The sequence below is a fragment of the Sciurus vulgaris genome (assembly GCF_902686455.1).
Source record: "Sciurus vulgaris genome assembly, chromosome: 16".
In the NCBI taxonomy this organism is placed as follows: Eukaryota; Metazoa; Chordata; class Mammalia; order Rodentia; family Sciuridae; genus Sciurus; species Sciurus vulgaris.
Genome location: NC_136477.1, coordinates 523,370 through 550,189, shown reverse-complemented (window position 1 = coordinate 550,189; position 26,820 = coordinate 523,370). Strand labels below are relative to the sequence as shown.

General features: G+C 66.1%; 1 protein-coding gene across 2 annotated transcripts; it reads right to left on the bottom strand.

Annotated features, from left to right (window-relative positions):
- LOC306647330 (AT-rich interactive domain-containing protein 3A-like) lies at positions 1 to 25,611 on the bottom strand. Of its 2 annotated transcripts, XM_079116559.1 has the most exons (9): positions 25,592 to 25,611; positions 21,343 to 21,956; positions 20,553 to 20,871; positions 6,815 to 6,887; positions 4,292 to 4,475; positions 3,964 to 4,211; positions 2,070 to 2,366; positions 748 to 846; positions 1 to 194 (listed from the first exon to the last, which is right to left on the bottom strand). In XM_079116559.1, the coding sequence occupies exons 2-9, from the start codon at positions 21,723 to 21,725 to the stop codon at positions 13 to 15; spliced, it is 1,785 nt and encodes a 594-aa protein (XP_078972685.1). In that variant the 5' UTR covers positions 21,726 to 21,956; positions 25,592 to 25,611; the 3' UTR covers positions 1 to 12. The 2 variants fall into 2 exon arrangements, with proteins under 2 accessions (XP_078972685.1, XP_078972684.1); XM_079116558.1 differs by lacking the exon at positions 25,592 to 25,611 and having other exon boundaries at positions 21,343 to 22,359.
- Positions 25,612 to 26,820: the final 1,209 nt, after the last annotated feature.

The following is a 26,820-nucleotide window of genomic DNA, read 5'->3' as shown; positions in this document are numbered from 1 at the left end:
CGGTGGCGGCGGCTAAGGCGGCGAGGTGTCTGAGGTAGAGGTGGGGGGCGCGGGCAGTCCTGCAGGCCCCGCCTGGCCGCCCGCGCCAGCGCTGGTCCCGCCGCTTCCTCCCCGGCTGCCCGCGGTGCTGCCGCCGCCGCCCTTGCTGGGAGCGGAGGGCGGCGTGGGGGCCGGCGGCTGGGCAAACAGCACTCCTGACGCGGGGCAGAGGGAGAGACGTCACGCAGGTCCCCGCCACTCGGCCGGGCGCGCCTCCCACCCTCCCGGGCTGCGCTGCACCCGCCGCTCCCCACACCGCACTGCGGCCTCTGCGTGCGGCCAGCGTTGGCCAGAGGGGACTGGGGCTGAGGTGCAGCCCAGCAGCTGGCGCCTCCATGGCAGGCCCTGGGTTCCCATCTCAAACACCAAAAGGGAAAAAAAGGAGGTTGGGAGCCCAGCACAGTGGTAAGCACCTACTGTCCAGTTGCCCAGGAGGCTGAGGCAGGAAGATCACCCTGGCCCAGGAGTTTCAGACTCTCCCGGGCAACAAAGTGAGACGCCTGTCTCCAAAAGGGGCGAGAAATTTGAAGTGTCTCCCTCAGGGACCCAGTAACGCACGCTGTGCCTAGCACAGCACTAGGGACACCACCTTCAGGCCTCCCTTGGGGGACCCTCCCTCTGGGGCAGCCTTTGGGGCAGCCACTGGGCCCACCTGGAGCTCCCGTGGCCCAGATAGGCAGTGGCCAGGTGGTGCAGGCTGGGACTCACCTGTGTACATGATGCCGTTGATCTCCACGGACATGCTAATACTGTTGCTGCCATTGGTGCCCGGCAGGTTCACAGCCGATTCCTGGCGGCTCTCAGAGGCTGTGGGGAGAAGAAACCTGTCACGGGGACTGTAAGTACCTGGGCAGTGGTGTCCCCCGACCCCGTGAGCTTTCCAGAGCTGTGTGTGCATGCTTGAGCTCCCAATAAGACTGCATTTGTCAAGCAGAAACAAACAGGCAAGAACTGTCCACAGGCGGCCTTTCCCATGATTCCAAGTCTTAGAAGACTCCAAAAGACCCAACCAGCTCATTCTTTTACAAACAACTTGATGGATTAATCCATGCATGGACATAAAGTGGCTTCAGGGCCTCTTTAGGATGACCACAACCACAATGCACACCCCTAATATGCCACCGGCCCTCCGTGTCCATGGGTTCTGCACCTGCAGATTCAACAACTGTGGGTGGAAAACAATGGGAAGAAAAGCACATCTGAGCCAGGCACTTGGGAAGCAGGAAGACGGTGAATTTGAGGCCAACTTCTGCAATTTAGTGAGACCCTGTCTTAATTAATTTTGTTTTTAAAGGCTGGGTATAGCTCAGTGGTCCCTGGATTCCATCTCCAGCGCTAAAAAAATTTTTTTGCCTGTACTGAACATAGACTTTCTACACTCTGAGCAACACAGTGTAACAACTATGTACCCAGCATTTACATTGTATCCGGTGTTATAAGTCATCCAGAAACGTTCAGTCTCGGGTAGGAGGTGTGCAGGCTCTCTGCACACACTGTGCCTTTCGGACGTGGGGCCTGTGCAGTTCTGAATCTGGAGCCTGCAGTCTGGGAGCCAGCCCCGTGGGTGCTGTGCATTATTAGTGTGTGCACTTGCACAAGTCCTTGCTGTCAATGCCAGTGGGTGGCACTGGGTCACAGGGCAAGGACAGGGTCTGTTTTAACAGGGATTGCCAAATAGTCGTCTACGCACACTCCCACCAGCAGGACCAAGGGGGCCACGTCCCCTCATGCAAGTCCACATCGCTGTGTTAACCTGCAGATCCCCAGCAAGATGGACCGAACAGCTTTCCACGTGAGTTTACTGAATTTACTGAATCTATCTAGCGGCCCCTTTCTGCCACTGGTTTGCCTTTTTTTCTTTTTTCTTTGGTGCTGGGGATTGACCCCAGGGCCTTGTGCACGCGCGGCCAGCGCTCTACCAGCTGAGCTGTCTCCCCAGCCCTGCCTTTCTTATCATTAAACCGTAGACGCTCTACAGACACAGGCTCAGGGGCCCTGGCGGCACCGAGGTCTGGGTGCTGGGTTGGTACCTTGGCTGCTGATCCGGATGTTCATGGGCAGCTGTGCCGTCATGGCCAGGAAGTTCTGCTGCAGGGCTCGCTGCATGAGCCGCTGCTGCTCATCAGTTACCAGGGCCATCTTCTTCTCAGGAGGCTCCCCAGATTCCAGCTTCTCTCGAAGCTGCTCCAGGGCGGCTGCCTGGGCTGCCACGGCTGCCTGGGCTGCTGCGGCTTGCACTGCTGCGGCTTGGGCGGCCACCACAGGATGACCTGCCAGGGACACGGGCAGGCGGCCAGGGACCGTGATGGGGATGGCCAAGTCTTCCTCTAGACAGACAGAAGAGGAGCGGGTGGTCAGAAGGGACCTGGCCTTGTGCTGCGCCCAAAGCAGGATGTGGACAGACCTCTACTGATGAGGCCCTCACTCCCTCTCCCAGGAAGACAGACTCGAAGGCAGATTGTCTGCAGGACACCCAGTTGGTGGCGCTGCCAGCAGGAACCACAGCAGCTGCTCTGTAGTTGCATTTGGCAACTTGGCATTCCCACCACACAGGCGGTGACAGTGACAACGAACAGCAAGAGCTTGCCGAGTGCCCTGAGCACCTCCCAACAACCCGAGGAGGAGGCCCAGCTCAGCGAGGACAGGGCTCTCCCACGGCCACGGGCCGGGAGGGACCCGCTTCAGAACCATCTGGTGGACGCCCCCTCTCCGTGGCTGAACCGGGGTCCCTGGAGTTCCACACAGGTTGCCACTCTGACCCTTGGCACCTCCTCTCTCAGTGGGTCTTCCCAGGCTCCACCTGGGGCTGCCTTTATCTGCTGGGTTCTCCACTCCAGACCTTTGTGGTCACTGTGTCTTCTGCCTCAGAAAGCTCTTCTGGTCTCATGAGATGCTGCCCGTCTCCACCCGACATCTGCAGGCCTCCTGCTGCACAGCTGCTGGCTCTGCCCTGGCTTCGCCAGGCCAGAACCTCCTATCTCGCTCACCTCAGTCTCCCCCATCCCAGGCACGGGGCCTGCACACAGATGCTCAGTAGCCACTGTGTGTCCCACTGGGGACTGTGAGAGGCTGGGAGGCAGCCACAGCCTGCAGGAGGCTGAGTGAGCTAGGGTCAGCCAGTCCCTCACTCTCGGGTACTGTGAGGACCACGCTGATCCTCAGGGTGACCCAGGGCAGGAGGGGTCCCCAGCCTGTATGGCAGGTGGGAAGTGGGAAAGGTGCCCCAGGGCCCCTTGGCAGATGTGCTGTTGGCGCCTGTGAGGAAGGACTCAGGCTCGGCAGAAGAGACACCTGCGTACTAGGGGCACCTGCGTGCATGGGACCCGCCCTGGTATGAGCACTGCTCTGCGCCCAGCCCGACGACCCACAAAGACCAGCAATCTCCCTGTCTTTCCACGTGAGGAAAGCCAGTTCAGAAAGGCACAGTGACCTGCCCGGGGGCATCCAGCAGTAGCTTCGGGATGGCTGAAGGGTCAAGACGACAGAGGTCGTGTCCCTTTGCATATGTCTGCAGGGACGGTGTTGAGGATGCCAAAGCTCAGGGAAGGACTACAGCCATCAGCTGGCAATATCTGTGATGGGCAAGGGACTGAGGCTACCGCTGATCGGCTGTGCCTGGATTAGGAGCGCGTGGTGCTCCTTGTCTGCCTCAGCGTGGGCGAGGAAGGCTACGCGCAGCTGGTAATGTCTGCCCTGGCAGATGTGAGAAACTTGTGCTTGATGAATAATGTCTGCTTTGGAGAGAACTGGGACGTAAGCATTGACTAGTGATGTCTGCGGGCTGGGGTGGGTCTGGACAGGTGGGACTGCGGCAGTGACTGTCCTGGGCACAGCATGGGGGGACGGGCAGCCATCATGGTTACCCAGAGACCAGAGACACCCCCACGTGGAGCTGGCAGAGCCCCAGGCCCCCTCGGCCCCTACCTTTCTTGATCTTGGGGGCTGGGGTGACAGAGCCGCCATTGGTGCTGGCTGCCAGACCCAGGGCGGGCACGGGTAGCTTGGGCGAGGACAGCGAGCCGTGGGCTCCGCCGGGTGAGTAGGTGAAGAGCGAGCCCCCGAAGGCCTGGCGCCGGCCCTCCCTGCGGTTGCTGTCGATGGCGGCCTGGAGCTCGCTGGGGCTGCTGAGGCCCCGCCTCTCGCACTCGTAGGGGTACAGGTACTTCATGTACCTGCGGGCAGAGCACAGGTGGCACTGCTGTGCGGGCACCCAGGACAGCCCGCCCGCGGCCCTCCGCAGTGGCCCACTCACTGGGTCCGCAGGGTGAAGGCGGCGCTGGTGATGGAGGTGGGCAGGTTGAGGCCCTTGGTGATTTCCCGCCAGAGCTTCTTGTTGATGACCTCGACCAGGCCGCCCTTCTCGGTCACCAGCACGTAGAGCGTGAACAGGTCCAGCACCTGCTTGGCCATGATGGGGATCCGGTTCACGGGCGTGCCTGTGGGCGGGCGCGTGTGAGGCGTCAGTGCCTGGCAGCTCCGCCTCTCCAGGCCAGCCCACCTCCCCGCCCTGCCGCCTCATCTCCAGCCACGATGGCTGCCCCGACAACGGGCCTGGGTCCCCAGGGACCCGCCCCTCTGATGGACAGCAGAGCTGCAGTCTGGGGCGGGCGGAGGAGGCTGGCCCGCTGGGTGGCCGTGGAGAGAAGGAGAGGGCTGGCCCAGGGAGGGTCCGCCTGCACCCAGCTCCTGCCCCCACCTCCTCTGCCCCGGCCGGCTGCAGACAGGCCACACGCCCTGCTGGAAGCCCTGGCCTCACGCTCGGCTTGGCCAGCTCCAGGGCAGGGAAGCCCCTTACACCTCCGGCCCGCTGTGGAACAGGGCTGGGAGACTGTCGTCCCCTGCCGGGGCCTGTTGGCGGTCCTGCCTCACAGTCACTCAGCATGGCACCCAGCAGGCTCTCAGTGACCAGCCAGCCCGCTGCAGGGCATGACCCCCTCTGAGTGAGGGGCCAGCCCACCCACCCCGGGCACACAGCAGGACTCCATCTTCTGGGCCCCCAGGCCTGGCAATCAGAGACCACCTCCCGCCACCCCAGCCATTTCCAGGACTTTCTGAGTCGCAAGACCCCATGTGAGATGCTGCGCAGTGGTGCCTGGCTGCCAGCACAGCGACTCGCCAGGCGGAGGCAGGAGGACCCCAGGTGGAGGCCAGCCCGCGCAACTCAGCAAGACCCTGTATCAAGATAAAGAAATCGTAAAAAGGGTCAGGGACTAGGCTGAGAGGTGGGTGCTCACCTGGCACCGGTGAGGCCCCAGGTTCCATTCCCAGCACCAAAAATACACCAGAAGCAGGGAACGGAGAGCCCCTGGGTGGAGGGGCGAACCCAGAGGCACCAGGCCACCCAAACTCCATCGTTCAGCCCAAGAGGGAAGCAGGAAGGCAGCCTGAGCCTCAGGACTGCGGGAAGGCCCTGGTAAAGATCGGGGCCTGCAAGGCTGCACCCGAGGCCCCCTGGCCTGGAGGTTCACGGAAACCCAGGAGCACGACGGGCCGGGGGAGGAGGGGCGGGGGAGGTCGCTGAGAGGCGGGGGTGCAGGCAGGACCCCCTTCAGTCCAGTCCCTACAGAATTCTGAGGGAAATCTGGTGCAGGAAAGACTCCTGGTCCTCGTGCAGTCAAGAGGAGGCTTGTGAGACACAGGGTGGGCGTCCAGGGCTTGACAGACCCCAGCCCCAGATCACAAGAGGGAGCGTCTAGGACCAGGACAGGGAGGGGACTTTGAGGCAGGATCTGAGGGACGCACAGCAGGCTGCTGGGTTTTGCTCTCCAGAGGTGCCCGGCTTGGTGAGAGAGGCACAGCTGGATAAGACCCTCGTGGCCCCATGTGGCCAGGGCCAACCAAAGCCTCTGGGGCCCCTCTCTCGGCCGGCTCACCTCCATTTCTACAAACCTTCAGGACACCAGCACCACCCCGCACTGGGGACGGAGTGGTGACTCTGGATCTGGGAGACGGGAGCCCCTGCAGTTTGGGGGACACGGGCAGGTGTGAATGAGGTGATAAAGACAGTGGGGACATCTCTCCGGCCACATGGGCAACAGGCCTGGCCTCAGAGGATAAGGCCCAGGGCCCCACCCAGGGACCACCCTGAGTTCCCTGCTGGCACAGGAGGGGTTAACTCGAGGCCACTGGAGCGAGGTCTGAGGCTGAGCCCCCTTCTCCTGCCCTTCCGCAGCAGGGCCTGTCGGCCTGTGTTTACAGAGGCCGCGGTGGGCAGAGGCCCTGAGCTGGGGGCTGCTGGAACGCTGTGGGCCTGCCTCTTTCCCTGAAAAGCAGGGGCAGTCTGGGGGCTTGGAGACAGTCCCACTCTGTCCAGCTGACCAGGGCTTGAGGGCTGTGACAGGTCCTGCTGACCCGCTGGCCTCTCCAGGCTGACGGTCAGGCTCTGGAGGCGGCTGCTGGAGACACCTGGCCTCCCCCGTCCTGAGCTGGAGCGTGGGGAGCTGGCCTGCCTCTGGTAGGGTCTCGGCCTCCCCACTGGACGCCTGCCCAGACCTGCCTTTGGCGGTCCCCTCCCAGGCCTGTCACCCTCTGTCCTCAGGGCATAGCTCATGAGGCATTCCCAGCGGTGTCCAGCCCCGGAGGAATCAGGCCGTGGCTACAGACATGCTCAGGCTGGTACTCGGGCGTGAGCGAGGTCAGGGCTGCTGGGTCATCGTGGTCAGACCCCAGGGCAGGACCTCTACCCCTCAGACCCTCCCGGTCCTGCTCGCGCCCAGCCTCGCGCCCGGCCTCCCTGAGGGCATGCCTGCCTCCCACGGCCCAGGCAGGGACTCACCTCGCTTCTGCATGAACGTGAACAGGTCGTCCAGAAACTCCTTCCTCTTGGGGTCCCCGTCAAGCTCATAGAGCTACGAGGGCAGAGGGGTCAGGTTAGTGGGCGCCCGACGCGGGAGCGGGACCACATCCCCCCGCAGCGTCTGTCCTGGAAGCCCAGGGTCCCTGGTTCTGGGGAGGGGATGGAGGCACAGGAGCCCATGGCCCCAGCTGCCTGGTGAAGCCCCCCAACCTGGGGCCTGGAACAAGAGGACTCCCAGTCCCCAGTCCTGCAGGCCGGCTCTGAGGCTCAGTCTCGTCCCCGTGTCCCCGATTCCCCTCCTCTGGGGACCCCACCCACTGGACCCAGGGCCAGCTCACTTGTCTCTCCCCTAATTACTTCTGCAAAGACCCCATTCCCAACTGGGTCCCTTCCAGGCACCTCCGAGCTCATGGGGAGTCACCACAATGCCACACGGTGAGGGGCCCTTCTGGGGGTTGCCCGAGCGCCACGCACACCATTCCCCAGAGGCAGCTCTTGTTAGCAGATGGGGAAACTGAGGCATGCACACAGGTGAGGGCAGAGTCTGGGAACACCGGGGCCTCCTGGCCTGGAGCCCTGCCCTGGGTCCTGCAGCTTCGGCACCCAGACTGGGTCTGGTCTGTGAAGTGAGCACCCCTGGCTCTACCTGCCACGGTCACGGTCAGGGAGGAACCCACGCTGGGCATCCTCTGGGACATGTGGCCCCCAGCCCCACTGGCCACCAGCTGGGGTTTTGTGGGTGAGCAGGGGTGTGTGCTGTGCAGGGGGAGCAGGTGGAGACGGCTAGAAAGGGGAGTCTGGGGGCCCGGTTTATGAGGGGCAGAAGCAAACACCAGGCTTCAAATGACGCTCAGGAACATGCCTGGGACTGTGGGGGGGGCCTTGAAACCACCAATTAGGCCAAGGCAGGAGAAGCTGTCATTAGGTCCCAAGAGCATGGCCAAAGCGCGGTGTTGTCCCCAGGACACCCCTGGCCACCATTCTGCCAAGCTATACTCTCTGGGCCTCAGTTTCCCTATCTGTACCAGAGACGAGGGGCCTCCTGGACAGGGGTGGGGGTGCCATGAGCGCAGACCTCTGCCCTGGGTGACCAAGGCCAAGCAGAGGGCCAGCTGCCGGGCCTTTGTCTGCGCCCCACCCCGGCCAGCGCCAGACTGGCCGGCCCACATTCCTGTGCTGATTTATGGTGGCCAGGGAGGCCCGTTTCCCTCCAACTGCCCGAGGGGTGCGGGGCCTGCAGGTAGGTCTGGCTGGCCACAGCTGGACGGTCCTGTGGACGTGCACAGGCCCACGTGTGGAAGCCTGGCTTCCTCCAGGCTGGCCCTGTGTCTGGGGTCCTGTCTGCCCTGGTCCCAGTCGAGGATGGGGCCCAGAACCCAGAAGTCGCCTAACAAACACTCCAGCCAACCTTGTTTCTTTCTGGCTGCAACGTTGCGGGCTGATCAGAGACTGCTTGAGAGGGCTGTACTGCGTCCCCCCAGAGTTCACAGGCCCCCGCAACCTCAAGGGGCCTGATCCCGAAAAGGAGCGTCTACCGAAGCCACTGCATAAGATGGGGTCACGCTGGCTACCGTGCACTGACCCAGGCCACAGGCTGGGGCCCTGGGGCGCTGGGGGTTGGGAGAGGCAGGAAGGGGCCTCCCTGGAGCCTAGGAGGCAGCACACCCCACAGGGCCCTGGACCCCAGACTGCAGCCTCCCAAACTGAGAAGGAAGAAACCCCCGTCGCTTTAAGCCCCCGGTGTGTGGTCATTTGCCACAACAGCCCCAGCACACGAGAGGCCCAGCAGACCTCAGGCCCTTCCTAGTCAGGTGGGGGTCTGCCCAGCCCCCGTGAGAGGCAAGGCCCCCTTCCTCAGTCTCCCCACTTTCCTTGGAAAGCAGTAAGAATCCATCAGCTGAGGTGAGCGGCCAAGAGGGCCGGCACACCCCCAGGACGGCAAAGGCCGGCGGACAAGTCCCCCTCCCGGGCTCCTGCACCCCAGAGACTGCCCGCCCCAGGTGTGGAAGCGGAGGCTCAGGCCCGCCACGGCTCTGGTGGGCCAGCAGTGGTGGGGGGCAGGGCCATCAGCCTCTGGGCCTCGTGTTGGGCAGGTGGTCAGTGGCAGGGCAGGCAGACCCCCAAGGAGCTGCGCATTGACTCAAGGCCCTAACGGGACCATGCAGGTCCCCAGCTGCCCATGAGGGAGGCCTCTTCTAAAGGCCGTCGACACGCAGTGAGGCCGACCCGGCGTTAAGGGCTCTGGCCCCAGTTCCGCCACCCTGGTGGGTGTGTCTGCCCTGGCCAGCTGGCGGGGCCCCAGGGCCACACTGCTCAGGCACCTCTGGCTGAGGCAGGCCCTGCCCGCTCCAGAGCCCGAAGCCGGGAGGGGCCTGGGCAGAAGCTGGAGCCCCTGGGGCTGAGGCCGGAGATAAGCAGCACCCGAGGCTGCAGCTGGACCCGGCGGGCCACACCCCAGGCTGCCGGCCATAGACAAGCCCAAGCTGTCCACGGAGACCCCTCAAGCCTGCCCTCTGCTGTCCCCCCAGGCACGGCAGGAGGGTGCGCGGGGCGAGGTCCCTCCTCTGGCAGCCCCTTCCCGGTCCCTGACAAGCTCCCCGGAACACCAGGAGCTTTGGTCTGTTTTCCCCCATCTAAAATCAGGTCACGTACACAGTGGTTGCTTAATAAATGCTCACTAAATGAACTGGACTGCTCAGCAGTTGGAGTGCTGCAGGTTCTAGGAGCTGGCAGGTAACCCTGGGCCTTCCTGCTCTGCCCCAGGAGGTCCAAAGCTGGAGGGCTAGGCAGAGGCATCCAGCAGGTGCTCCCTAACCACAGGGCGCCCTGCTCTACTGCCGCCTGGGGAGAGGGGGTGGCCCGCCCTCCTGTCTGGGGTGGCTCTTACTCCCTCCCCATGACATGGTGGGTCGCAATCATCAACAGTGTCCCCAGTGCCACCCACTTCACAGAAGGAGAAACTGAGGCACAGAGGGTAAGGCTGAGCGATCACCCCACTGTCAGACCCTTCTCGACTCGGCACCTGGGGGCCCTTCCCTGCTCTACGGCCTTCCATGGCTCCCACCGGCCTCCCTTCTGCTCCAGCCACATGGGCCTCTCCACTGCTTTTGAGCAAAAATGCATGCTCTCAACCGCAGGATCTTGGCACTGGCTATCGCTACGGGCTGAAATGAGGTCTCAGATCTCCAGGGTCCCTGCTCCTGCTCCTCAGAGGCAGGCCGCCCATCTCCTGGCCCCTCTGTGGTCTGACCCCTCCTTCTGGGCACCTGCACAAGCTACTCAGACACAGAGTGAGTGGCTGTGAAGAGTGACCAGGTCTGCTCCATCCTGGGTCCCTCGCCCTGGGTGCAAGGGAAGGGGTCCAGGGTGGGTGCTGGAAGCTGGAAAGCAGCCCTGGGCCCAGGTGTGGCCTGGGAGGGGCGGGAGAGACAGCCCTGCTCGGCAAGCAGGAAGGGTGCTCAAGTTGTTGACCTGGCTGACACCTGGCCACCCCGAAGTGGGCAGGGGCAGGGTTCAGCTGTCGCAGGAGGGAACCTCTAGGGAATCTCGATGTTCAGACCTGGCTTGGGGTCCCTAGGCCCCCAGGTCTGGGAGGCAGGAGGAAAGGCCAGGGAAAGGCTCCTGAGACCTACAGAAAATCCACCAAGCAACCAGGGCCAGCAAGGGGCCAGCAGCCCAAGTGCCAGTTCAGTCCCCAGTGGGGCCCCACCTGGGTAGCGGTGCCAGTTCCCAGCCTCCAAGGGGCCCCAGTGGCTCCAAAGCCAGGGGGCCCACCTGTAAAGAAACTGCCCCACCCAGGGCCCCCAGGAGAACCTTTGCCCCCAGGCGGTGTCTGCTCAGCCCCCTTGCCGGCTCCCCAGAGGCTCAAAGTCCTTGGGGCCCCATCTTGGGGGCAAGGCCCTGGCTGGGTGGGGAGGACCCCAGGAAGGAGGACATTCAGGTGGGGCCGGTCTGGCTCCAAAGACCAATCCCTTCAGCCACCAGACTCAGGAAGAACCAAGGAGCAGCCCAAACCACCGACCCGGGCTCAGCAGCTGACTGAGCCCCACCCCTGGTCTCTCAGAAAGAGGGCTATCTGCAAAGAGGCTAGTTCCGGGCCGGAGGCCCGGAGCGGAGGCCGGAGAGGGAAGATCTTTACACGTGGCTTGCGGGACAGCAAAGCTCGTTGCCCACTCAGGCCAGAGCCTGCTTGCGAAGGCTCAGGAAAAACGTGGACAAAAGTCAAATCAGATTTGACTCAGCAGCTGCGCCGGGCCGCGCCCAGGTGCCCCAGACACCCTCGGGCCAGGGCCCTGGAGCCAGGCAGGAAGCTCGGCCGGCCCAGGGGCACCCGAACGAAGCAGAAAGTCTCTCTGCGGAGAGCCGCTTCACTTCTCAGGGAAAATGTACTGAAACCCACTAAATGAGACCTGCTGGCCTGGGCAGGCCCCTCGGTGGCCTCCATTCAGGGCAGCCCAGACCACAGTGAGAGGCGGCAGGCACTGCAGACAGCCCCCATGCCCTGGCACCCACTCCACTCAGGGAAACCGAGGCAAGGGCTGTGCTGTCTGGCAGTTCCCGCACCCGTGGAGGATGTGGCCAGGGGACACTTCTTCACAGACCCTGAGGCCCACAAAAGGCAAAGCCAGAGGCCCAAGCCCAGCCAGGCAGATGCCCAGGAGCAGCGGGGGCTTAGGTGGGCGCAGGGCCAGGGCCCCGGCTCCTCCCTGTCTGCTCTCTGGACCCCCGGAAGCGGCGCTGCAGCTCCCCCCAGCTCCGCAGAGCAAGAGGCCGCGGGTCCAGCTCCAGGCCTGGCCAGGACCTGGGGATTTCGAGTCTGAGGGCTCCTTCCCGTTTCGGAAACTCCCAGGAGGAAGAGGGGGACCGTAGGAGCTGCAGCCGAGGGGCCGCTGGCCACCGGCTGTGCCAGGACCGTGAAGGGCCTGTCTGCAGTCACGTGGGAGCAGCTGTGTCGAGGCCAGTCTGACGCCGGGGACACAGCACGTCCGAGACAGACGCAGGGCCCTGTGGGGGAGCCCGGGCCGCAGGGGAGCCCAGAGTCAAACCAGGGCCGCAGGGAACGCGGCTGGGGCCGGGGGCCTGCAGACAAACAGGACACCGAGGAACGGGGACAGCAGGGTCTCCCGCTGCCTGGCAAGCAGGGCCCCAACTGACGTCTGCGGGGTGGGCTCTGGGTCTGCCTGGCCACAGGTCTGCCTCTGGATGCACCTGCCCAGCAGGGGCGTCCCCGCCCGGCCTGGGCCAAGCGCCCTCTGGCTTCCCGTCAGCTCTGCGTGCACCGGGGCCTCCTCAGGCTTGCAGGAAATTGGGGAACTGATTCTGGGCAGGGCAGAAACATCTGGCTGCCCACCACCCCCACCGGCCCTGCAGCCCCTGTAAATACACACGACGCCCCACCCACGAGGCAGATATTAATAGAGCTCCTGAAATGACCAAGCTGCCCGACACGTGGAGACTGGATCTTGGGTCACACGGTCCTGGGGCAGTGTACTGACCCCAGGCACCTCTCTCTCCTCTGGTCATCTTGCCTGTCTGTGATCAGAGGCCACCTTGGACCCTCAGTCTCCTCATCTGTGAAGGGGCAGAGTGTGCACCTGGGACACCCAAGTGGGAGATGAGGGATGGAGGAGGGAGCGGGACACTCTGGAAGAGTTGGGCAGGGACAGGGCGCACGGCCAGCTCACTCCACAGCGGGGGAGACAGGCCCACGGGCGGGTGGTGGCGGGGGCATCACTGAGGATGCAGCTGGAAGGCGGGGCTCCAGACGCTTCCAGGAAGACTGCAGAGGAGGACGGCCGTTGTCCCCTGGCTGGTGCAGAATGACACGGAGCTGGGGGCCAGGGAAGCCCCGCGGCAGGCCCTGAGCAGCCCCGCGGCCCCAGGGCTCCCTTCTGCAGGTGCAGACGAGGCACAAGAACCTGAGACCCTGCTCCCGGGGGGCTGCACCCTGCCCGGGCCACAGGGGGCCAGGTGGGCTCAGGACAGGCACCCCACGCCTGCGGCGGCGCTGCGAGGGGTCGGAAAGACAAAACCCCAGAACCTCCCTCTTGCCAGCTGCTTCTGGGACATTCTGCACAGGGGTCCCGGCCCCAAGGCCTGCCACCCGACCCACACACCTCGGGCTGTCCCCAGCCTGCTTCCCCTGGGGAGTGGGCCCTGGGCCTTCTGCGGGGTCCAAGCCGTTGCTCCACATGCGTGAGGCCCAGGCCCCCACCAGCACCCCCAGAAGCCTGTCCAGAGGGACGCAGGTTTCCCTCAGACGAAACCTGGACAATCCCAGGAGACACCAGAAGGGACCGCCTTGTGGCTAGAGCTGTTCCCAAATGTGGCTCCTGGCCACTGCCAGGCCCCCACGCAGGCATGAGGCCGACAAGTGCTGACCCCAGGGCGGGAAGGAAGGGGCCTGAGGGCCTGGCCTGGGGTCCCACGGGCACTGGACAGCTCTCGCCAGATCCCAGGGGAAGGGAGCCACCCAGGGTGTTGCCCACCCACCCCCGGGGCGAGACACCACAGGGAGGCAGAGGACAGAAACAAGGCACAGTGGCCACTGGGCACGGGCTGGTGCCACTCCGCACTGCCCCGCTCTGCAAGGTAATGACAGACGACAGCAGCCAGCAGTCCTCCTAATGCCACCCTGTTTTACAGATGGGGACACAGAGTCCCCAAAGGAGGACGCGATGGCCGGCTGGCCCAGACCAGGGCACAACTGGGATTGGTGCCTGGCTCAGCAGTCCACGCCTGACCATGGCTAGCATCTAAGAGGTGCATGGCCCCAGAGGTGCCCTCAGTCTGGCTTCTCTGTCCCCCTCATGTCACTGGGCACTAGGACAGGCCGAAGGGGACAAGGAAGACCAGCCCAGTGGCCAGGCAGGGCCCATGGAAGAGCAAGGAGACGGCGGGCCACCCACCCGCAGCCACCTGCCAAGAAAATGGCAGGGCAGAGGGACTGTGGGTGACGTGGGGCCTGCAAGGCCGTGGCAGCCGTGCCCCGGACTCCCCCAGGTTACCCCAGGGCCCAGTCTGAGACTCCAGAGAACTCCCTGGAACGCCCAGGACTGGGCAGAGCAGGGGAAGGGCGGCCGGGCCCAGGGCTGGGCCAGGGACCCCGGCTGCTCAGAAGCCCAGGTGGAAGCTGGGCGCCCAGGCAGGGCCCCACAGCCCACAGAGGGCCAGCCAGAAAACACCGGCACAGCACGCGGCCACTCAGACGCAGGCCCCGCCCGTCCACCCAGACAGAGGCACACCCAGGGAGGTGGTGGCGAGACAGGCCACCCTCCGCCCGGCTGGACGTGGCCCTGTGGAGGCGGGTTCTCCTGCCTGGGCATTCACAGACGCTGTGGAAGGACGGTGCTCAGACACACACAGGTGCCGGACGCAGTGCCCAGCAGCTCTGCCCTAGCCCTCCCGCGCCCACTGGCAGAGGCGGAGTTCCCCGCCCCCAAAAACGCAAGAGGGGTCTGCGGAGGCCTCCGGCGGCCGTGCCGAGGTGCGCAGGGCCCCACCTCACCCCCGGCCAGGCCCCTCCAAGCCTTCGTGACAAGTGACCACAACCGGGGCTCCTCTCCCATCCTGGGACAGCGCCAGACCTGGGGAGCTGAGTGTGGGCCCTCGCTCCCAGGAGGCCTCCTTTCTGCCTCCCCCGCATCGGGGACCCAGGGACCCTGGCTGGTGGCCACGTCACCCATCTGCTCCCTGGTCCCTCTCTCCTAAGGACCCTGCCACCCTGCAGCAGGACCACTCTGCATCTGCACCTTTCATGCACGTCCAAGAGAGCCTGTTTCCAGATGAGGCCCACTCTGAGGTTCCAGGAGGACGTCGATGTGGGGGACTGTCCACCTAGGACAACTTCCTCCTGTCTAGCATCTGTGAGAGTGGGAGGCAGAGGAGTGTCCACTGTGATTGGGCAGCATGGCCTGCAGGGGCAGAGGGAGGCGCCAGCCCCACCTGCTCCCTGCCATCTCTTGCGGGAACACAGACCCTGGCCCAGCCCTGGACAGGGGACGAGGCCACAGCCCGGCGCCTTCAGTGCTCAGAGATTAGTTACCATTTAACCCTGTGACCCCGATTGTCCTGTTGCCTGCACAGCCGAGCAAGCAGAGGAGGGGCGGGCCGCCCCTGGCCCCGCGTGCCCACCCACCAGGCCGGCACCCCCCGGCCCCTGACAAGCTGGCGGCTGGACGGGGCCCGGCCAAGGCATCCCAGCCATAAATGGGGTCGCTGGGCAGCTGCAGGTTCAGGGACGACCCTCACAGTCCAGTCGCTGCTTTGGGTGGTTTCTAGGGCCATGTGGCCTGGGGTCCCAGACCGAGTCGGAGAATTTAGGGGCCAAAGGGTCTCAGAAATCTGTCTTCGAGGCGGAGGCAGCAGGACTGCGAGTTCAAAGCCAGCCTCGGCGACACGGAGGCCTGGCCTCCAAGTCAAAGGCAGGAAGGGCCGGAACAGGCTCAGATGTGTGCGCCAGCACCACAGAGAAAAGGAAGAAGCGAGCAGCAGCTTCGTGGCTGGGCGGACCAGCCCGCAGCCAGCCCGCAGCAGAGGGCAGTCCCAACAGGCCTGTCCACGCCCCAGGGGTCGCTGGAGCTGTGTCAGCAACAGGGGCTCCGACGTGCGCAGGCGGGGCAGCCGTGGACACACCTGTCCAGCCGGCCGGAACCCGGGCCCAGCTGGACGCTCCATGTGGGCAGGAGCAGAAGGGCCACAGGCCCAGTGTGACTCCCGCTCCTCAGGCCATCGGTGGTGGGCACATGCATACCCAGACACACACCCACGGGCCCGAGCCATGCCAGGAGGCCACAGACTGCACCATCAGGGCAGGCGGGCCGGCACCCGGACCTGCGGCAGGCTCCCGCGGGCTGGCACACGCCCAGGGGCGCACACAGCCCCGTGCCCCAGACCCACAAAGCCAGCACACTCAAGATTGTGGGGGACGGCCAAGGGAGGCTCAGGTCGCCCGCCATGTCCACTGCCCGCCGGGCACCGCTCCCTCAGCGCCCGCGTGTGTTATTAGAAAGCGTGGGGTGGGGTGGGGCCGGGCGCTTGGCAGCGGCCACAGCACAGGGAGCCAGACCTTGGCAGTGACCCTGTGGCGGTGACCCGGTGGCCGGGTGGTGGCTCAGGGGCAGATAAGGTGCTTCCGGCTGAGTCAGTGCGGTTCCCAGGGCTGGCACGGGCCGGGGCATAGTGCCAGGGGCTGGCGGGCGGGCACCCTCCCAGTACCCGCCACAGCCTGGCTGGCCCTGTGCCAGCAGCCACAGCAGCTTTGATGAGGCAGGCACTGCCCGCTGAGGGGCTCCCGCCCCCGCCCCCTGGGCTCCTGGAGCCTGGGAGACGTGGGCGCAGGGCTGGCTCAGTCTGCTGGGGAGCCACGCCCCAGTCACGCCAGACCCTGACCAGCACCCAGCCCGGCCCCCAGGCCTCTCCAGCAGTCCTCCCCTGGGAAACTCCCATGTCCCGCCCACATGCTGCTGCAGGGGGCCTCCCCTGCTGCTGCTGACCGTGGATTCCACTCTGTCCCCGCACAGGGCTCCGTGCCCTTTCCAGTGCGAATCCCACACAGAGGCCCCTGAGCCCGGCTCTGGTTTGCCCACCCCTTCCTCTCCACCTCACCTCCAGCCACTGGCCCCAGAAGCAGGCCCTGCCCTGCTCTGTCATGCTGGGAAGCTCCAACGCCCTGTCCTCCAGCCCAGCCCTAGCCCCCAGGCTGTGTCCAGCTCCTTCCATCCTGGGGTCTCCTGTCTGCCTGCCTCTCAGGTCCGTACCAACTGCCCTAGCAACTCTCCTGAGCCCAGAGAGGCTCATGCAATCCAGTCGGACAGCGATCAGCAGGGGCAGCATGCCCACGTGCTGGTGTCCAGTCCCACAAGAAGGTAGTTCACTGCAGCCAGCAGTTTGGGACCGGAGAGCAGCAGCAACCAGGCTCAGCATGGGTGGAGGTTTGGCCCCAGGTCCTGCCTCAGACACAGGTCGGCATCCGGGTGAGAGGGCAGCAGAGGCCCAGAAGGTCAGAGCCTCAAAAGAATGCTGTGGGGGCCAGGCACGGTGGTGCACACCTGTAATCCCAGTGGCTCGGGAGGCTGAGGCAGGAGCATGGGAAGTTCAAGGCCAGCCTCAGCAAAAGCGAGGCGCTAAGCAACTCAGCGAGACCCCGGCTCTAACGAAACCCCACGTGGGGCAGGGACAGCGGCCCAGTGGCAGGGCGCCTGGGTCCAGGCCCAGAACCAGTGCATGTTTCTTATCCACGAGCTGGGTGCCAGGTGCGACCACAGGGCTGCCTCTTGCTGAGGTCCCAGCCGCAGTTTCCGATCCCAGCTGCCCGGGCCCGTGGCCAAGCCAGGGTGTGGGGCAAAGGAGGTTAGGCTGGGAGTCACGGCACCCCTGGGGCCGGGCCCACCTGGCCGGTCCAGCTCTCTGCTCCAGGGGGAGTCCAGGGCCGGGTCCTGAGGCCTGGACATGAGGGTGACCTCTGCCCGGCTCACTGCCTCGAGTCAGAGAAAAACCAAGCGCAGGAGGCTGCTGGCCTCTGAGACCCACAGACGCTCCTGTGTACTGTTCTGCCAGCTGGAGCCACTCTGCTGGCCCCTGGCAAGCCCTCCCGGTGGACTGTGGACAAGTGCCAGGCTGGCCCTCCATGGAGCTCACTGCCATTCCTGAGATGGCAGCGAGGTGGCTCACGGCTACCTCGGGGCCAGAGCGCAGTGCTGGCATTTCCGAGTCCATCCGTGTGGACGGCGAGCAGGCAAGAGAAGCCCGACACTTCCTGCAGATCCACATGGACATGCCACACCACCCTGCCAGGGTGGCCAGAACCCAAAGGCACGGGTGGCGAGCGCGCAAGGCCTGGGGCGCACGCTAGTGTGGGAGGCCCTGGGCACCTTCCCAGTGGGCGCCGCATCGCCGCCGCCCGACAGGGACGCACACGCATCCCCTCGAAAGCCCACAGGCACCACCAGGCCAAGGGGTGGACCAGCCCTGGTCCACTGGATGAAGGATACTGCCCATCCACACAGAGCGTCCTCGGCCAGGGCCACGTGTGTGACCCGGGGACAGGGGAGTCCAGAGGCACATGCGGACTCACGGGTGCAGGGCTGGGCGGCAGTGAGAGGGGACGAGGCCCATTCTGTGGGTAACGGAGCGCATGGTGCACACGCAGGCGTGAGCTGCGTTTCCAACGAAGCTGTTCGTTTGGAACTGATTCAGTGCCCGCCGGGTTGCTGAGACAAGGTTCAATCCCTGAAGTGGCCAAGGATCTGGGCCAAGAGTCTGCCAGTGTAAAATGGCCACGAGGGTGACCGGAAGCCACCCCATGTGCGTCCAGTGCCGAGGGACTGAGACCCCACTCTCAGCCTGTGATGCAGCCTGATCCGCAGCAGCTCTAGGCCAGCCGGCCTCCCTCGGGCCCCGGTTCTCAAGGAACCCACCCTCCCAGCCGGCTGCCCCCGGCCCCCGGCCCCCAGAGGACCTGCAGCTGTTGCGGATCCCAGCCGGAGTCAGCCCCGGGACCTGCCAAGATCAGGGGGAAGAGGCAGGGCTGGTGCCAAGCGGCAGCCGGCCGGCCAGGGCTGCCACGTGCCAGGAAGGCAGTGGGGCGAGCGCCAGAGTCAACACAGCCCGGCGGGGCCCTGACATCTGCCGGGCCGGCTGGGCCTTGGCCACTGTTGACTTCAGCTGTGCAGGTGCCCAGCAGCCAGAGCAGGAGGCAGTGCCAGCCCCTGGGCCTGCCACAGATGGGCAGAGGGTGAGGTCCCAAGACTGCAGGGCCACCCTGTCTGCCATCGCACCCTCCAATTCCATATCCCACAAGAGCGAGCCCGGCTGTGGCTCCTGGCCCTTAGTTCTACCTCGGGGCCTTTGCACAGCTGCCTCTGCCTGGGACCTCTCGTGCACACGCCCAGTTCCTCCTTGCCACACCAGGCTCAGCCCAGGTGTTCCCCGAGGGCCAGCACTGCCAGGAGCAGTCCCACCCGCACCACTTTGGTGCCTATGGACTTGTCACTGAGCACTTCCATCCTGAACATGAGCCCCTGAGGACAGTCACCAGGGGACCTACGCATGTGACAGGCATCCAATAAACCCATGGGCCTGAGAGGCCGAGGGTCCCTCCTCCTCAGGCCTGGTGTCCCCTTCACAGCTTCTAGTGCAGAAAAGCCCCCAGTGGACCCTACCTTGGGGGCACCTTTGACCCGAACCTGGGGGGCTGGACAATGGCTCGGGTGGTCGGCCTCTGCTTCTAACACGCTGAGGGCTCCGGGGTCAAGGAGATAACCTTCGACTCACTGCCCCCTTCACAGAGCAGCCTGGCCACCCAAACCTCCCCTTCAGCACAGAGCCTGGAGCCTGGGGCCTGTGGCCACCCAGGCTACACATGGGGGTCCCACAGGCCCTGGGGACATCTCGCCCCATAGGCCAACAGGGCCCCGCAGCAAGACTTGGAGGGGTGGAGGTACCTGACCTGGGCACCCTGGCCTGGGCCCAGAGCACATGGAGACCCTCCCTCAGTTCTCTGCAGACTATTCCTGCCCTGGGGGAGGGAAATTGAGGCAGAACGGCGGTGGGGGCAGCCAGGGGCCAGCTGACCCTGGGAGCTCAGGGGAAGCCCTGTCCCAAGGGCACCGTGTAGCAGGAACCTCCCCTCTGGCCAGACCCCAAGGGCCCCTGAGCAGCAACAGTCAGGCACGGGTGGGGTGCGTCCCACCCAGGAGCAGGGACAGGCCAGGAGCCCGAGGGCAGGGACACCCGCCCAGCCCTGGACTCCTGGCAGCACCCTCCCTGGCCTGCGATCCTGGGCCACCCAGGAGCTCCAGCCCCACCTCCCTGGGCCCTCCTCTGGCCCAGGCAGCCACTGCCCAGCTCTCTGTTCATCTGCCGGCTTCCTGACCACCAATCCTGCCTTTGGGGGCCGTCAGGTGGGGCTGCCCTCTCCTGCCAAGCACTGGCCACGTGGCACTTGTGACGGGGGCACAGCCAAGCCTGGGGAGCCCACCCCTCCACAGGTCTCGCGCACCACCCTCTGGGAGGCCCACGCTCCAGGTAGGCTGCCCAGGCCTGGGGGTGCGAGGCCGCCTCCCGGGGCCCGGGTTCCCAGCGGCCACACCCGGAGGTCGGGGCAAGGCCCAGCTGGCCGAGGGCCGGAATGCAAGCCCAGCCGCAGCCCCGCCGCCATCTGGTTTCCATCTGCCCAGCCCAGCGTGGCCGACTTCAAAGGCTCCCCGCCAGGCCACTTCCTCCGGCCCACCGCCTTCGGGGAAGGGCCAGGCGGCCTGCTTCCTCCACCCCTCCCAGGGCCCAGGAAGCTTCCCTGGCATCCATGAGACCCCCACACCAGCTCAGCCCCAGGCCTGGCCGTCCACCACGGTCACTGCACACACCGGCACCCAGGGCAGCCAACAGAGACCCCTCCTGGCCCAGCCAGCTCTCAACAGACGGGCTTCCTGTGACACCCGTCCCATCCGGGTCATCCGCAGTGCCCACTGCTGGCAGAGGCTGCCCACCTCGTCCAGCTGCCCCTGGCCTTGCTGCACCCCCGGGGCCAGTCTGTCCTGCAGAGGTCCCGGACAGCTGTCCACACCTGGTGCCCCTCAGCACTGGCCCCACCACCCGGCCAGTGGAGGAAGCTGGGCTGTGATGCCCACAGGAAACTCGGAGCCGGGACCTGGCCGTGGTGTCCTGGCCGGCCAAAGGCCAGCAGCGTCCCCGCACCCGTGCTTGGCGCACAGCCCACCTGCTTGAACTGCTCCTCGTAGGTCCAATCCCCAGGGTCCGGCGGCGGCTGCAGCTGGGGCCCCAAGTGGGCGGCCCCTCCAGGGTGGGCTGGGCCCGGTCCCTGTCGCTCAGGCCCGCCCAGCGCCCTGGGAGCAGCGTCCCCGCGGAAGGCCTGGGCTGGCTGGGCCTTGCGTGGAAAGAGGCCGGCAGAGCCGGGGCCCCCGGGGCCTGGGGGGCCCAGCCCCTCGTCCTCCTCGTCCCCCTCGTCCTCGTAGTCGTCCTCGTCCTCGTCCTCGTCCGCCAGCTCTTCCTCCAGTTCCTCCTCCCACTTCGGTTTCCTGGCGGGGCACAGGGCACAGGTCAGAGGGCAGGACGCAGCTCCTTCCAGCCCCCTGCCAGCCTTTGTTGCCCTCTGGAAGTGGCACACAGCCTGCGGCCCAGGGGACTTACGCAAGGCTCCCAGAGGCCCAGGCGCGGAGCGGGACTCCAGCGCTCCCGCCGCGGACCCTGGCTCCCCTGGCCCTGGGAGCTCTGCCCAGGCCCAGAGCTGACCCCAGCACTCTGCCTGCCTCTCCCCGAGTCCCTGGCAGCCCCTGGCATCACCGCCTCTGCTCCTCACAAGGACCCTGGACAGCTGTGGCTCCCTGAGACCACCAGGGTCTCAGACCCACCTCCCCACTGGGCCTGGGCCCTGCACACACCCGGGAATGTGCTCCGCACGGCTGTCCCCCGGTACGGGCATGTGCTGGACAACCCCTGGCTCATGGGTGGGGCCCGACGCTGCCCACCGCCCACAGACCCCGACTCACAGGTCCTCATCAGAGCCCAGGTCCTCCACATGCACTGCTCCCTCAGGGTGTCGGGAGCCTTCCCGGCCCTGCCCGGGCAGGGCGGGGGAGCCTGGGGCCCCCTCCTGGGCAGAGTCCTCGTCCTCTGAGCCTGGGGGCCCGTCCTCAGAACCGCTGGGGCTGGGGGGATGTCCCAGGCCTGCTGCAGCAGCACGCATGGCGGCCAGCGCAGCCATCTGTGCTCGCTGCACGTGGGCATTCTCGGGCTCTCTGTCCTCGTCTGGCGGGGCCCGGGCCCGGGCTAGGGGTGTGGCGGGGGGTTCAGGTGGGGGCTGCTGCCGGGCCTCCAGCTCCTGGCGTGCCCGCCGCTGCAGCAGGGTCTCCATCACGGCCTGCAGCTTCATGGCCCTGCGGGCCGGGCCGCCACCACCCCGGGCACCAGGGGCGGGGGGCGGGGAGGGGGCCCGGCCACACTGCAGCGTGGGGGCCTCGGAGGAGCCGGGGCAGTGCAGGGTGGCGGGGGAGCGGGGGCGGGCGCCGGCTCAGGCTGAAGGCTGGTGGGGCATGCCAGTGGTGGGCGCAGAGCTCCCGGCTGTGAAGGCTGGCAACGGGCTCGTTCACGTGTGTTCAGAAACCTGCGGGTCAGTGGGACAGGGTGAGACTGTGCCTGAGCTCTGGCCCCATTCTTCCCAAGAACCTCACACCTGCTCTCACCAGGAGGCAACCCTGGTGGCCTCCCCACAGAGGAGGGGTCCCGGCCATCTCCCTGTCTACCCTCCCGCAGCCTTGGCTAGTGGGGTCACCAGCACTGGACCCCAGGAGTCTCAGGGCCCCCTCCTGTCTGGCCACAAGAAACACACTGTCCCCAGCTGTGTCTACCAGGAGACCTGGGTTATTGCTTCATAAGCAGAGCAGAGGGGACCAGGCATTCCTGGCCTCTGATTGGCTATAACCAGCTCCAGACCCCAGAGTCCAGGCAGGTTCTGGGTTCTGGTTCTGAGTTCCAGGTGCTGCCCACACCCAGAGGAGCCCCAGTACTCCCTTCTCAGATTAACGGAGACAAGGGCTGGCCAGACGGAGTGCCTGCTGTCCAGCACCCAGCCCATCCCCCCCATGGCCTCTCCTTCCAGCACCCAGCCCTCCCCCCCCTCCCATGGCCTCCCCTTCCAGCACCCAGTCCCCCCCATGGCCTCCCCATCCAGCACCCAGCCCCCCCCCCCATGGCCTCCCCTTCCAGCACCCAGCCCCCCCCATGGCCTCCCCTTCCAGCACCCAGCCCTCCCCATGGCCTCCCCATCCAGCACCCAGCCCTCCCCCATGGCCTCCCCTTCCAGCACCCAGCCCTCCCCATGGCCTCCCCATCCAGCACCCAGCCCCCCCCCATGGCCTCCCCTTCCAGCACCCAGCCCCCCCCATGGCCTCCCCTTCCAGCACCCAGCCCTCCCCATGGCCTCCCCATCCAGCACCCAGCCCTCCCCCCCCCATGGCCTCCCCTTCCAGCACCCAGCCCCCCCCCATGGCCTCCCCATCCAGCACCCAGCCCCCCCTCTCCCATGGCCTCCCCTTCCAGCACCCAGCCCTCCCCCATGGCCTCCCCTTCCAGCACCCAGCCCTCCCCCCCCATGGCCTCCCCTTCCAGCACCCAGCCCTCCCCCCCCCATGGCCTCCCCTTCCAGCACCCAGCCCCAGGCCCCAGGGCCTCAGTCTCTCCCCGAGAACTGTGCAGCGACACTGCCCACGTCGCCCACTATGCTCAAGGGGTACCAAATCAGTCATGATCATAAAGGAGGGCACACGTGGGGCCACACAGGTGCCAGGAAAGGAGGAGCCAGGAGGTCCGTGTTACAGACAAGGGAAGCCGAGGCTCAGCAGCGCTGTGCTGGAGGGTACCAGGGATGGGGTCTGCACCTGTGTCCAGGTGATGCAGTCTTCCCTCCCCGCCCGTGCTCCCTGCAGAGGAAAGCAGTTTGGAGTCCCTAGTCCTTGGGGGCCCCGCGTGGGCAAACGTTCCAGAATGCAAAGCACCTGCCCAGCCCCTCCACCAACTCTTAATTGTGAGGGTTCCAGCAGGGATGTCCCAGGACCTGGCAGGGGTGACAGCCAGGACCCAGGTCCCACCTTGGCCCCCCACCCAAGCCCAGGCCACACCCCACCCGCCCAAGCCGCCAATAAAACATCAGGCAGAACCCAACAGGCCCTGATGGGGCATCACTGGAATGGGGCCGGGGCTAAGTTCCAACCTCCCTCACGACAGAAGGGTCCAGAACGACACCCCAACCCCAACCTGGCGAAAATCCTCCAGCTCACACACAGCTCTGGGGCAGGCAGGGCCCACTGCAGGTGAGGCCAGGGCCAGCCTCCAGGCCAGCAGGGGCTGGCTGCCCTCTGAGCTGCTACCACCCGGAGGGGACTCTTGTAGTGCAGACCCTCCTGCCTCCTCAGTCATGGAGGAGTCCAGAGCCCCTCCTCAGGCATCCTGTACTCAGATCCCTGGGACTCCCACAGAGGGGAAAAAAGGCAGAGGGGTGCATGGAAAAGTGGGGTGAACACATTCCGGTCTGTCCCTTGAGGGCAGGGGTCCCAGATCATAAGGACCTTCTCTGAGGCCATGCCTGGAGTAACCATCGAAGTCTGGTCTTCCAGAGGCAGCAAATGCACACCCAGCCCCCCAGCCCCAGGGCTGCCGGTCACCCCCTGCCCGACCCAAGAAGTGCTGAGGGGACATTTCTGACCCTGTCTGGTCTGGTCCCTCACCCTTCCCCCACCCTCCACAACTTCAGGAGGAGCCCCTCCCCACGGAAACGCTCCAGGAGACGCCCCCTCTTTGGGGGGGGCAGAAGGAAGAGGCCAGAGGAAGCCACTCCTCCCCATCACCCCCCCTCCGCAGGCCTCCTGGGTTTAATGACCCTTCCGGGTCGCCGGGTGGGGGAGGGGAGCAGGAGAGGCCTCCACGCTGGGGCCTGTGGAGGGGGCAGGTGGGAACCCCGGAGCGCCCCCCCCAGCCAGGCCTGGGTCCCCTGATCCGCTCCATTAACCCTACACTGGTGACGCCCACCCCTGCAGACCCCTCCCCCAGGAGCCCTTTGTCCTCGGCCCCCACCCCCACTTTATGACAGACCCACGGACAGACATTCCTAGGCGGGGACCGGGTGCAGGGTGGTCGCAGGGACCTGGCGGGGTGGGGGCGGGGATCGACTAGGGACCACACCCTCCCCCATGCGTCGGGAGAGAGGTCACCCGCTCCGCCGGGGCTTGCAAAACACGGTTATTTAAAGAGTTGTGCAAGGCTGGGGCCCGCGGGTGGCGAAAGGGGCCCCTCACTCTACAGAAGGAAGAGGAGGGGGAGGGGAGGGGCAGAAAGCTGGGGAAGGGGCTGAGAACGTGGGGAGGGGGGACAGAGGAAGTGAAAAAAGCAAAACCGAAGAAGACTACAAAAACCCCGAGCTGGATTTCAAAGGCTTCTTGGAAAGCGACCGATTTGCATGGGGGGTACGCTTGCGGCCCGAGCGGCTAAAAACGGAAGATATTTGACAAACCCGCCGCCGGCCGGCGCGGACGTTGGAGTTGACACACGCGCGCGCGCCCCGCGCTTCCTGCGCCCGCTTTTGTGTCTGGGGTGCACTGTAACTAGGGAGGGGGCTCTTCCCTAGGACCCCCGCCGGGGCGGGCCCCGGCTGAGCCCACTCCCGGGAACAGGGACCCTGTCTGCACGGGAGCGGACACTTTACAAGTAAAAGTGCTAGGCTGGGGAGGGTCGCTGGGAACTCTCAGAGAGGGCTCGTAAACACACAGCGGTTCCGAGTTAGAAAAATGAAATAAAACCCCCAGCGCAGCGCCCAGAGCGCGCGGAGCCCATTTCCTTCCGCCACGTCCAAGGGAGCGCGCACTCACGACCCTCCGTGGCCCGGCGCACCCCTGTTTGGCCACGAGCAGGAATTTCACCCAGTTTGGTCTCCAAGTCCGACGCAGGGGCAAAAGCCCAAACCGAGACCAGCTAGGGTCGTCCGCCCAGTCCTGGACTCTCACTCGCGCCTCTACCTAACTTCGGGAACCCCTCCTAGGTTTCCACCGCACAGATCGCAGCCGGAGGCCGGAACCCGCGCTGCAAAAGGCCTTACCGCGCGGGGCGGCTCGGGGGGCGCATGCCCGCGGCCCGGCGTCCGGCCTGCCTGGCCCCGCCCGACCTCCCCAGCCTCCCCGGCCTCCCGGGCGCCGGTGCGCAAAGCTGGCTCCCGACCGCCCGCGGGGCTTGTGCCGCGCGCCTACTCACCGACTCTCCAGCAGCGTCCGCGTCTACACCCCCATCCGCCCGGATTGGTACGAGGCTCCCGGCGCGCGGCCGGCCCCCCGCCCCGCCCCTCCCCCACCCGGCTCTCACCGCCCCGCAGACAAATCACCGGGTGACAAATCGCTCTCAGATGCAAATACCTCGCCGGTGATTCAGCGCCGCGGCCCGGGACGCGGGAGGGGTCTCCTGAGGCCCCCTCCCCCTTCCCCGGACGCCCCCCAGCCCTCCTCGCCTAGTCCAACGATTCACAACTAGCCTAGGGGGGTTGGGGAGGGGGAGAGAGCGGACGGAAATTTTCTGGTCCCGGCCCCTTTAAATGATAATAAATAATAAAAGGGAAGGGGAACGGCGCCGCGGGAGCCCCGCCCCCTGCCTAGGGACGGTGGGCAAAGTGCAAGCCGCGGCCCGGAGCGCAGAGGGTGTGAGGGCGAGGCAGGGCCCAGAGCGCCTGAGGTAAGGGGACGGGTTGGGCTCGCCCCGCGCTCCGGCTGTGCTGTAGCTGGGGGACCCCACGCCACCGGGTCCGGGAGCTTTCCCCACCTTACCCGGCACTGAGGATGGACCTACCCGGCCTGGAGTTGCACCTTCGCCCCTTAGGCTGAGCCGCCAGCGCGAGTAACTTCACTGCAGAGCCTCGGTTTCCACGTCTGCGAAACGGGCTCTGAGACCCGCGAGCAGCCGGGCCCCGGAGGCAGGACCAGAGGTCCCGCAGCGGCGAACAGCGGCCCCGCGCGCCCCGCCGGCCGGGGGCCGAGACCCGCACCTGGGGGTGGGCGCCCTGTCCCTGCGGCGGGGGCGGGGCTCCACGGCCAGGCGCCCGCTGCCCGGAGGACCGCACCCCGCGGCACCCCGTCCCGGGGAGGCGAGCGCTGCGTCCGCAGAGGGCAGCGGGGAGCACCGCCGGGAAGGGCGCGGAGCCGCCCCGCAGCGCCGGGCCGCGGTCCCTCCCGCTGCAAAGGAACCACTGCGGACTCAGCCCGCTGGGAGCGGGCAGGATGGGGTCTGGTCACCCGAAGGCCAGGAGGGAAGCTGCTCCCCCACGGGGCGCAGCATCCCAGGCTGGGGGAGGGCGAGGGGCTGCAGCAGCCACAGCTGCCTGCTGGGAGGGGCTCCTATTTGTAGCCCAGGAGGGAGATGGGAGTTTACACAGACTTGCTGGCTCCCCTGGATCCTGGGGTGCCCCGCGATGGGGGGGGGGACTGGCCGCCAGC